Source organism: Caloenas nicobarica, chromosome Z (assembly GCF_036013445.1).
Source record: "Caloenas nicobarica isolate bCalNic1 chromosome Z, bCalNic1.hap1, whole genome shotgun sequence".
Taxonomy (NCBI): domain Eukaryota; kingdom Metazoa; phylum Chordata; class Aves; order Columbiformes; family Columbidae; genus Caloenas; species Caloenas nicobarica.
In genome coordinates, this window is record NC_088284.1 from 53,035,176 (window position 1) to 53,047,871 (window position 12,696).

At 36.1% G+C, this 12,696-nt stretch overlaps 1 protein-coding gene across 23 annotated transcripts in view; it reads right to left on the reverse strand.

Annotated features, from left to right (window-relative positions):
* Positions 1-12,696, reverse strand: part of AOPEP (aminopeptidase O (putative)) — a 199,283-nt gene that overhangs the window by 122,993 nt on the left and 63,594 nt on the right. For all 23 annotated transcript variants that reach the window (XR_010607772.1, XR_010607783.1, XR_010607782.1 and 20 more), the window contains one exon: positions 820-1,009. Coding sequence is in view for 5 of the 23 variants with exons in the window: in XM_065655560.1 (XP_065511632.1) it covers positions 820-1,009 (190 nt within the window). In the remaining 18 variants the exon portion in view is untranslated. The remainder of the gene's footprint in view (positions 1-819; positions 1,010-12,696) is intronic.

Here is a 12,696-nt window from a genome sequence, read left to right on the forward strand (position 1 = left end):
ACAAGGAATTCTGTTGTGTTCAGTGCTATAAATATGCTTGATACTTAATAAAATGGAGGCTCAGAAGAGGGTATGATGTCAGTTCCCAGTCCCACCTGCTCTTCCACAGATGGAGCTCTGCAGACTTATGCGGTAGAATCAGGGCCTGACACAAGCACAGGAAGAGATGACTAACACACAAAACACTTGAAGTAGTAGAGGTACAACAAAAAATAGGCTTGGATCAGAAAAACACTTTACTGGCTGACATGTAATTTATGAGCATTTCACTTTCAGGCAGACAATGATTTCTAAGCCTCTGACATGAGGGTAACTCTTGCTGGGCAGTATAAAAGAAAAAGTGCAAGTTCTGGTGCCCTGTTTCATCAGCTGCCATTTTGTTTTGAGGCACACTTCTTGGCTATCTGCTGGACAAAACCAGACCGCTTTCATTAGGTACCTGGAATATGACAATAGCCAGTAAGACTCTGCTGATTATTACAGTTTCAGGAACACAATAAAAGTGGAATGTAGAGCAACTGTCTGATAGCTGAATTGTAATAATTGAGTAGTGTATTTGTGGGAAGATAATAATTGACAAACACATGCTTACATTCCCATTTGCACTGACCTCCACCTCTGTAAAGATTAGTGTTCACCGTGGATCAGGAAGGGGTTTTTTTTCTTTTTACATCAAGTTATCATGCAAATTCCAATATTGTTTTAAAAGACTTGTCTTCGTAACACAGGAGGTTTAATTTATATCTAATTCACAGCAGGGTATATATAATTTTCATTTGCACATAATTCAACTGAGAAGTAATGTATCATCAACCTTACCTGTTGTGCCCTAGCCCAAAATATATCTTCTAAAAAAGTGGCAAAACCTTCACTTATCCACTCTTCAGTCCAATCACGAGCGCCAATGGCCAGTCCAAACCAAGCATGAGCAATTTCATGGCACAGACGTGTTCCACAGAGATGGCTCCCTCCTGGCAGTACGCTCTGTGACAGGAAGATGATGTGTGGGCTGCACAATAGGAATGAGTGACAAAATACATTATTGACCTCCTATAACATGCACTGGATGGCCATAAAAATATATAGGCTTTACTAGACTTGTCAGCCTGCCAGGTCATGACTGATAGTTTATAGCTCAGGCGTTTTTAGGAATTAGGTTGTACTTCATTGTTGGTTGGCAAAGAATCAAACTACAATTCTGCCAAGCAGTTGTTTCGTATTCAACTGTCAAACCTGTAAGAAGTAACTTAAACCAAAGTTTTATATTTTTCAAATTACAAGACTGATTTATTTGAATAGTAACATTTATATATATGCCAAGATAATAAAAGCAGGTGTGAATATAGGCAGCAAGCATTTATCAATTAAATGATCAAAGCTGGAAATAAACAAAGCAGTAACATTTTATAAAGGAAACAAGTCACTATCCAAAAGCAACAGAAGCCATGTGTAGTACAGCACATGTGCTTGTTGAAACTTAAAACAAACTAAAAAGGTACCATCTGATGATAAGAGTTGATCATTTCTGCAAATGCAGAGGAAGGAAGCACAGAAGTGAGAAGGAGTCATGATATTCACTAAATATCTGCTTTTCACAACAGGGGAGAACAACCCAATCTGTATCTACGCTGCTTTGGACTCAGGTACTGTAAGAAGAAATTGTGGAAAAAGACTGTTATGAAATACTACTCTGCCATTGAAAGCACACTAAATTGCAAGTTAATGTAGTTCCCAACTCATGTTCTGCTGTAAGGCGATTTCTGCTATGCTTGTAAACATCACAGACATTAACAACTCAAAAGTTACATAATTTTTGAAATTAAGTACATCTAGGAAAAAATAAGTGGGAGAATGAAGCCCTCTGGCTAACATGCAAGGGATTAATGGAGCACTGTGCAGCAGACAGGACTAGCAAGGGCACACACCAAAGCCCACCATCTGCAGAGTACTCCTGCACTAACCCTTGGTGTCCATAATAGACATTTCAACTGTTTTCTCAACTCCAGACATTTAGAAAGGAAACAAAGCATCATGGTAATACCTTCAAGACCACATGTCTTTAAAACTAAGTCTAGCCTTCCAAGCATGGGAGGGGACCGCATGGCCTTAAGACATTTACAAGAGTCAAATATTATTCATCAGCATTCCAAAGAGTTTCCCCACCCGCCCTACCCTTCTGTTGGAAATGTTAAAACACCCACGGTTTTCCTGCAACCAGTTGAACGTCTGGAACTGAGACTACAAAATATGATACATACTTAAATAGAAAAGCATACTCAATAGCCATCTCATTATAAAATAATAATAGTCATCCAGCAAAACAAGTTAATACCTTTCAATCAGCTGGCATGGTAAGAAACAATGTAAGAAATTCAAGCACTAATAGAGGAATCAAGTCACAGAGAACAAGGGAAGAAAAAACAGTGGTGCTCCAAATCTTCGCCAAAAGCAATTCTGATTAAGAAAAGTGAGGGAGGGTGAGAGAGGGAAAAGGTGCAACCACAGAAGCTGTAGAACATGATGAACCTTTTATTATAAAGCCCCTGATGAGAAGAATAACTGCAGCTTCAGGGGTATTAGTTTGGTCAGTTGTAAGTAAATGACCTCTAACTGTGGTATATGTACAGTGCTACAAAGAAAAACCACAGAAATGGACCGAGTAAATAACATTCCAGACATACTGCTGGCAGTGTTTCGGCCATTTTGTCAAGCAAAACAAAAGTAACTTCATGCCTTATAAACAGGCTCACAGAATGGTTTGCATTTTAATTCTACTGTAGTAAATACACAATAAAAGTAAAGGTTGTAATTCCTGCTTTTTCTAATCACTTAAATAAAAGAAATGCCACATTTGGACATTCTCCTTTATGGAAGGATTCCAAATCACTACAGTGAGAAAAAATGTATATGTGTTAAAATTTGGCCAAAGAATACAACTTTCTGCAAGGCCAAAATTAAGATCATGTGCTGCAGCAGAATTTCATTTCAGATCCTGGGTACAACCAGCAATTTCCTTTCCTGACATCAACTTAAATGATTCCTTTTATTTCGTTTGCCCTTAACAAGTAGTTATATCTCCAATTCAGAGCCTCATATAGCAACAAATATCACTACAGAGCAGGGTAAAGTTTCCATTTATCTTAAAAGTAATTTTATCAAAGACTGACTATGTCTCTGTAATATGTCCAGCATCTATTAGTTTGAGGAGAGGTTTGATTGTATGTATTAGTTTAAAATACAGATTTGGTATTTCCAATATGCTTGAATTCCAGAAACTCTATTCCACCTCTACTGATGCTAACCAAATCTACATTTTCTTACATTGTCTAGGATGTTTAATGTTATTCATTGCACATTGTTGCTATCAGTGTTGTTCCTAAAACACTCAATAATTCAAGGAAGTGTCTACATGAAAAAATGAGATAATCAGGATGGTGATTAAATTGCAATAGCCATTTGTATGTGTGTGGGGGGTTGTTTGTTTGTTTGTTTAACCAGAATAGGAATTTGACTGTCTACCATCCATTTGATTTACTAGGAACAAATTACAATGCTTGATACCTGTGTCTTTCACTGAAATTGAAAAGGAAATAAATCCATTCATACACTAGGAACAGGCAAAGGTGATTCACCTCAACAATTTCATGAAGACCTGACAAGGTATGTGCAACTTATAAATGCCTCTAACTGATGTCTTTTCAAGTCTGCCCCAAGTTTCTAAAGCAGGCCAGAACAGGCTAGCTGGATGCGGTAAGGAAGATGGGAAACCTCTCCCAGTTAACAAAAAAGTGAAAACCTCACCAGATCTTCCCAGGAAGCTGGACAAGTTCCCAATGGCTCTTACAGAAAAATAAGTTAATGACTTGTTTTCAACAAGCATACACTTGGTTATACTTTTAAAGCAAAAGGTTATTATTCTGACCAGAATCATATCTCATAACTTAGATCTTTGTATTAACTGACTGAAAGAAGGAGGAAATTCCCTCTCCCAGTTAAACTGCAATTAAGGGAAATCTCAGAACTGTAACTATGTTATGAAGGCATATGAAGGAAAAAATGACCCCTAATGGGAAAGAAATTTTTGGTGCTAAGGGCCAAAGGGTCCTGCTGTTCCAGCATCCAAATCCACCCATGTGGATGTTCTTAGTAAATGGTGTCTTTAACAAAGAAAAGGTTTCCAGTGAGTCTGAGAGCTCTGAACAGTAATCTGACCAGTTGAGAGGCCAAATCTCTGAAAGCAATTTTGCAAAAATTTTCTCCAGACTTATGACTTAGATGCAGGTGCCACTTTGCACATAGGCTGCAGTAATGTTCTGTCTTTGGCTGCTCACACATAATCAGATGAGACACATAGCACAAACTCAGGCCAAATGTACGTGCAAGGACATTAAAGCTAGGAACATGAAGCTCATTTCTAACAGACTTGTTCCATTCCTTTTGAAGTAGAAGTCTTTCCCTCTTAACACACAGGGCTTTGCAGATACATTTTCTTATGTATTTATTGAAATAACAGAGCCAAGATCATATAAGCTGGAAAAGTATGCTTCTGGAGTCAAAAGCAAAATCACTATCAGAGATGGAAGTTATTGCTTATCTTTTCCTATTTAGAAACAGGTAGTCAGATAGTAAATGAGTTAGACAGTTATTGTACTTCTAGAATATCCCTTAAACATGTAGAAGGGAGCAGGGGAAATCTCTCTAAAAACAGGAACACATTAAAATTAGCATATACATTTAAAGATTACTGTAATTTGAGAAAGTTAGACAATTAAATGACAGCTCTTTACACACAGTTTATGCAATCTCTCATCAGTTGCCTTCAACCTACATTATTCCAGTGATACAAAGAACAGTATTAGCATATTGTCAGCAGTATTTACATCAGACTTTGAATGTTAGCTTAATTTATCTCTGAGGACGTTTGTGCCATTGGGATGCAGACACAAGGCCATGCAACATCCACTTACTTACCTCTATCATCTCCAGCATACTGGTGTATGTTACAGTCCAGTACTGAGAGAACTACAGATACAACATTTTTAATCTCCTAGGTTTATAGTGTACCAGAAACTCAAATAGATATGTAGATGTAGTTGCAGAGACAAGGATCTGGTACTTAGAATACTATGAGCATTGTTCCAGAAATAACGGAAACTTCATAAAGTTTTCCTTTCCTATCATCATAGTGGGAAACCAACAAGTGACTGGAAGTTACAGCTGAAAGTCATTCTAGAGCAGATGACTAACTTTTTACTCCATAAATCATGCAATAACACAGTCGGGTAGGCAATAGGAAAAGAAAACAAACTCGGGTGTGTTGGAAGGAGGATGGTATCCATCAACTCAGCACTGCAACTCAACATCCAAACTTCACATTTCAGTCAAGCACCTAATTAATGATCTGAGCACCTGAGGAGCAGCTACTCCATAAACTGGCAGACAATCACTTCAGTCTTGCTTGTTTTGCTGTACCAAACCAGATTGGTCAGTATGCGTGTAAAAAAGGGTGAAAGCCTCAGGAGAAACTCTCTTTATTACTGTTTAACAGCAAAACTGGTACTTGGCAGAAAACCAAAGAAATTATACAGTGAAAGGAAAAAGATAACACAATCCTAAGCTCAAAAAGCTGCTACACAGACAAGTGGGTTTGTAACAACTCTTGATATTTCCAATTATCTCCAATCCTATATAACACCAAATGAACAGCCCTGAAGTAAAAACCTGCATAAAAAGACAGGATGTATTTATCACATATAACTGTGACATACACCATCTCTCAATGTCTTTGAACTTACAAGTCAACAAATTTATTTATCCAGATGTTACTAAGAGGAAATCTTATAAATTTTCTTCACATACCAAAATAGCTCTGGAACTTCATGATGAACAAAAATAAACCACACTGAAAATATTAACAAGAATTTACAAATGCAATTTTTTTTTAATGCCAGGAGACTAATTTGCTACTGCAAAAGACTGATCATACTGACCTAAACCAAAAGCATACGGGTTTGATGTGCTTAAAAAAATAAACAAAGAATTTTATGCACTCGCAGCTCATATAAGATCAGCCTAAAGAAACATCTTATCAACTCATCTCATGCCCTGTAATTTAATTCTCTTAACTTTATGTTCACAAGTGAAAAGATATGCTATACCCTTCCATGCTATATAATGTATTTATTTGCGTAAATTCCCTCAAAATTTCAATCATAACTTGCTCTAAAACTTTTACATGAGTAGAAGGTCAAAGTATTAAAAAAAATCTCCAGTATATTTAGATTTTTTTAAACAATAAAAAACTAATAAATGTAAAGAAACAAACTAATGAAGATTTTTTTTTCATTTAAAATTTGATCAATGGGAACTAACCACATACAGTTATACCACCTATCAACTTTTAATTTGAATACCATAGGACAGTGAGATTCATATTTCTGTCTCAGGGGACTTCAAGTACAAATGCAGAGCTGTACCTGCTAAAACAAGATATTTAGTTGCCCAACACGATGCACATCTAGCATGGAAACATTTTGGAGGTTTTAATTGTTGCACCAATCTTGCCAAAAATGTGTCATCTTTTTCTATTTTTTTCTAAAGCATGCTGTGTTTTGAAGCTCCAGCTTTCTTCTGGGCCTCAGCTCCTCTGCTCTCCATCATCCTTCCAAAACATACAATGTTAAAACTGTGGACTGAGACATCTCACAGAACAATTAAGAGAATTTCCCTAGATCAAACTCTCAAGAACAGGAATACACCACAAGATGAATGAGCTGTCTCATCTTCTCTGTAACATACAGAGCACACGCACTGACAGTACTAAGAAAAAACCCCTTTAATTGGAGTTTTACAAAAATTCATGAAACAACTTACCTGTGCCTGATATCCTGCTACAGTTGTATCATGGTAATAAATCCTACATGCTTCAAATGTTCTCACTTGGGATGTAACCCAAGAAGGAAAGAAAGGACATTGTATTTTACATGCAGGCTCCAGTCTGATATCTGGGATCCAAGTATTGCCAGTGAGCTAACTCAACTTTGCAATACGTTCATTGGGAACTAGAGGTGACAAGGTCAACCAGCAGTCAACCCAAGTAACTATGGAGTTGAGAAGTTATTCATCAGTTGACCTCGGATGACCCCCAAGATGCCCAACAGCGGCTCTAGCTCACTTCTTTACATCTTACACATTTGGTATCACAAAGAGGAACTTGCATGGCATGAATTTTTTTGGAGCTCTCCAGATTTTGCTTCCTAACGTCTTACATAAGCCCAGGAATATCTATTCATTTAGAAACTTCCGTACTCTCAGGATTTGTCACAGGCAGCAAATTGCCTGCTGTTGTATGCAAAGAAAAGCAAAAAAACCTCAGCTCCCATCAAGATTTTTTTATCCAGATTTGTTTTAAACTTCACAACCAAAAAACCACAGAGCAATGGAATTATCTCATAAAAATCAATTACATAATACCTCCTAGTAACAAATGGCTACGCTACTGTCAAAAATCTCACTTTCAAAGAGCAGCAGCTTGAGGACTAAAGCTTTTCATGTTGTGTATCACAGAATTAATTTTTCATATGTAACTGATTTAGTTACCTGATTAAGGAGCAAGTGCAAGTGAAGTGGCTCCAATAAATGCAAGCACCCTTTTTGCTCTCTCTGTTTTCCAGAGTTCAATTTTTAACTTTCACACACTTCACATGCAATTGATCCTCAAGAAGTACTGACACTGCTAACACAGAAAATAATTTGTGAATCAGGGACAGCAATTTACAGATCCCTTACTAAGTATTCATGGTACAAAATTGCGTTGGTTCATGACAGAATTTTCCAAACAAGTCTTAGAAGCTACACAACTCAATTAGCTTACTTCCTTTTTTTTTTCCTTGAAAAACAGATTGGAAGTAAATCGAGAGTACTTCAGTTAAAGAGCAAAGAAATCAAGATCAAGGAAATAAAGATATTTCTAGTTCAGATTGTTCTGTTAATAGTATTTTAGGATATGGAATTTTTCATAGAAGTATTTTTTCTGCTTGACATAACACAGCTGACGCAAAGGTCACAGCAATGATAAAACATCTCTACTCTCGCTGACATAGGCAGCATCACAAAAGAGGTTCAGAAGCTGAAGAGAAAATTTTGTTCATGTCTGAGGAGCCAGAAGAAAAACCATGTTCTCCTTAATTGCAGTAAGAACTTTATATACACATATAAATGCAATATTCGGTTTACATTCCAGACTTGCTAAATTCCAGATTTAATATGAAACTTTTACCACATTTGTCCGAGTGCTTCCAAATTTTAGAAAACAGTCGAATCAAGGAAAACGAAACAAAACAAAGCCACCATGTTATGCTATCAACCACATGAAAACGGTTAATAACAAATAATAGTGTGGAAAGTCTCTGTTAGAACCATGCATTTACATTCATTCTCTCTCACTTAAAAATGATTTCTGCGATTAGGACCACAAAATTAACCTTAAGGTCTTGCAGAAATAAAAAAGTGAACAGAAAATAGCAATGGACAGATATTGATCATTACTATTATTTTAATTGATCATATTATTTTAACAATAAGAGGATAATGGAAACGGATATAGATGCAGGTACTCACACCTCTCATTTTATAAATAAAAAATGGTTTTGTGTGATAATTTTTTTTTCAGGTTTCCTTGTCATATACTGAAAGGAAGACTAAAAAAATAGGATCTTTTGTTTTATATTAGAAATGCACACAGCATTTATTTCAGAGCCTTTTCAAACTATTCTTTGTATTCTTGCTAAAATTATTACTATGATGAACAGTCTCTAACAACATACCTCAGTTCCAGTCTAAATGATGACATTTGTCAATGATGGATTGTATTATTTCATCATGGACGGATTTCATTATTTGTAGCTTTCCATCATTGTTATTACCGGAAGACCTGGATTTCCTTTTACTACATCACGAAGTTTCTGGCATATATTAACACAGCTGAGAGCCAAAGTGCAAATAACCAACGATGATAAATACTCAGACAGAAAGAGCAAAAAGTATCTGCTTCTCTGTATTCAGTGAAAATTCATTCATGTTAAGGACATATATATTAGTACTGTCAAAAGGTGACACGGACAAGACAAAATAAAATAAACAATGGGTCATTTTTTTCTTCAACTTGCTACATACAAGAAAGCTTTTATACACACATACCAGAACAAAACAACAGCAGACAACAACAACAAAGCCAAACCAACAAGACAGAAGCAAAAGAGATTGCTGCTGCTGCTTCAAGTTTTTCAGGATCCTTTTCTCAATGTAAAGCTTGTGGTATCACCATTCTAAAAGCGGGAAGAAAATGAAATCTGCTTGAAGGCAGAAGTGGTTCTTATTAAATCTCTACAAACTACAATTAGAGTAGTATCAAAAAACCCCCCAAAAAACCTAAGGAATGCTATTGTTTCTTAAGGATTCCTATCACAAATACTTCACCCGCAGATGGAGAAAACTCCAGATGTATCCCTGAATCATTCAGAAAATCCCAAACATTTCTGGAGGACAGAGCACTACAAATCCCTGATATTTCTAAGAAAAACTAAATAAAAAAGTAAAGCTCAGGGGTTTTAAAAAAAGATTAGAACTTCTCAAATCATAAAGGAGGCATAGATTCAAGCATTTTAAATTTTCAGTTCATATCTAATACAACTACAAATGTAGGAGAAAACAAGGAGATTAAGATAATTAGCCAATTTGCATGTGATCTAATTTTTGCCCATACACAGTCTCAACCACAATTCTTGCCTTGAAGAATTGGTACCAAAAAACCAATTTTCTGATGCCTTTCATTTTACTTAAAAGAATGAGTGCAAATCCAACACTGTTGAGTCTATTCTGATTTTCATTATCCCTGCTAAAATGCATTATTCCCACTATGCCTTTATCCTCTGTATATAAAAATGCTACAAAACCGTGCGCACTTCTCTTAAAAATGATTCAGGCAATAGAAATTTAACTAACTAGTCCTACTATCATCAATTACCCATTTTTCTTGGGCTTGTCATCTATAAACAGTATATAAACTGATACAAAATGCATGTTTTCATTTTACCGAATGAGGATCCAATGCTTCTGGGTACATAGATAAAGGAGATATGTGTTGTTAGCGAAAAAAAAAGAGAACAACGTAGAAGAATATGTAAGGGCTTCAAAATTATTTTATTAGTTTATTCTGTGCAGCAGCTATACAAGCCTTTTTTTGTGTGCGTCACTCAATAAGATATCTGTTGTGCTTTTGCACAAAGAACAAAGATGCCATTATCAATTCTCAATAGTCTGTAGGACAAACCATTCATGCTGTCAAACCCCCCAAAACCCTTTCAGCAAATAAAGAAATCCATCAGTGACAAATGTCAACATACTAATTTGTTAAATACAGAACAAAAGCAACATTCAGAAGAGGTGCCTTGTTTCATGTTATATTAGCCCTTCAATTTGAAACAACTTTACGGCAGCCCACAAACCATGCAATATTAAAACAGAACAGCACTATAATTATTAAAACTAGAACAATCTACTGTCCTTACGATAAATGCTTAATAGTTCAACAAAACTGTAAACAAAGTCTTCTGGGAACAGCAAACTCTTTGCAATGCATTCATTTTCCTCCTTTTTGGAAGACTATTTCCAAGTACAATCTTACCCACAAAAACAGATTCTCTTTCACAAAGAGCCACATTTATTGTGCTGGTGGAAGAATATATTAAATTACATCATATCCAGTGATAGAAGAGCTTCAGTGTGCCTGAGAATTACTTTATCCATTATACAGGACATCCAGCTATTATTGTTGAATCATATAGCAGAGGGACAGTTTAGCTGTGAGAAACTAGTATGCATGTGAATTACTTTATTCATCATACAAAGATGTCCAGCTATTATTATTGAATCACATAGCAAGGGACATTTAACTGGAAATAGCAAGCACCACTGAGAACAGTGTTAATGTCTTACAATATTAAGTATCACCTACTAATGAACTTTCATTCCATTGCACCTTCTATTGAATTTTCCTTTTCATACATGTCCAAATTTGTTTCAGTCTATCATAAGGACTAAACAAATATTTTTCCTGTTGTCCAGGACACTGCCGCAGAAAACGTTTACCTATTCTTTTTGAAGATGCCAAAAAGAAGCAAACACCATTATATTCTAGAAGCATCTACTGCATCCAACATTTCTTCTGGAGATTTCCAACAGTGGCTGGATAACTTCTGCTCCCTAAATTCATCAAATAAACCTTGAAAATAGGAAAGAACTTTTGAAGTTGCTAAACTGAGAAGGCCAAATTAAATTTTTGGCAAAATGCTAATGCTACAGATTAAATTAGTAAGCATTTCTCCAAGTCCAGAAGGAGAGAGCAGGGTGGTTTTCTGTCTTGCAAGACCACAGCAAATAAACCTCCATGGGTGAAAATATATCCATTTTGAGGTGGTTTGTTTGTGGGGTTTTTGTTTGGTTGATTTTGTTGTCATTGTTTTTGTTTGCTTGTTTGCTTGCTTGTTTTTGTTTGGGTTTTTTGTTTGTGTGTTTTGGCTTTTTTTAACCACCAAAGATTTTAAATCTTAAAGAAGTAGAAAATTTTTGGTTGTTCTCCATGTACTCTCCTGACAACAGTTCTGCCAATACACTAAAACCTTTCTCTTTTTGTCAGACCATACATTCATATTCATGTGGATATTGACTGCTCACAGGAAGAGAATATATGTCAAAATTTTGACCAAGACCAAACACAATCAGATTTCCAGTTAAAATTCAGTTGATGCTAGTTAGATAACAGGTAGTCCCCTGTTGGATACTTCCTTGCAGACTCAGTTGGGTCTGCATGTTGTCAAATGGCTAAAATTTATTTCTATATATTCTGTTTTGTCAGCATTGACCAAATAATTTTTTTAAATCGCTAATGGTATTTGGCATTCATATCAGTTTTGATTTATGAACCAAATGATCAAGAAGTGTAAATTGTATAATTTTTCAGAAAGTACAGATTGACGTTTCCAAGTGGCTAACAATTTCATAGCCAAATCTAGTCACTCTGCTGTAAATCTGGTTAATCTCCGCAAACAGTGTAATTACTTTACATTTTTAGTTTTAGCAGACTTCAGCATCAAGTGGGAGAACACTCCTTAAGACTTGCTTCAACTATCAGTGCGTTGCTGACAAACTGCACATACTTGCCTGACTGCTATTTAAACTTCAGTATAGCAGTTTCACGTTGGTTTCAGAGCAGGAAACACTTGAAAAGATAAATTCCATATTGAGGTCATATTCTGGATTCAAACCTCTAACTCTAGCATACTGTGCTCACCACTTGTTAGCCAAGTCACAGGTGAAAACGAGAAGCTGTTTTGACACCAGACAGGAGGGCACAGTGTCTGCCAGTGTGCTTCTGCTGGGCTCAGTTCCAGGTTCTAGAGGGAAAAGCTCTTTGGTGACAGCAACACGTACCTCACCCCTGCCAATAGGTATCACTCTATAGCTGTACCTCCAACAGGTTTAAATTCAGTTAACCGGGAATTCACTGCAAATATTACATTTATACTGACACATGCAAATTGGATGTACCTGTTTCTTCTCAGAAAGCACTGGAAACACCTCTGTGACTGCAGTGCTTTTTTTTTTCTGGGAATTTAGAGACTTTCATTTATACATATG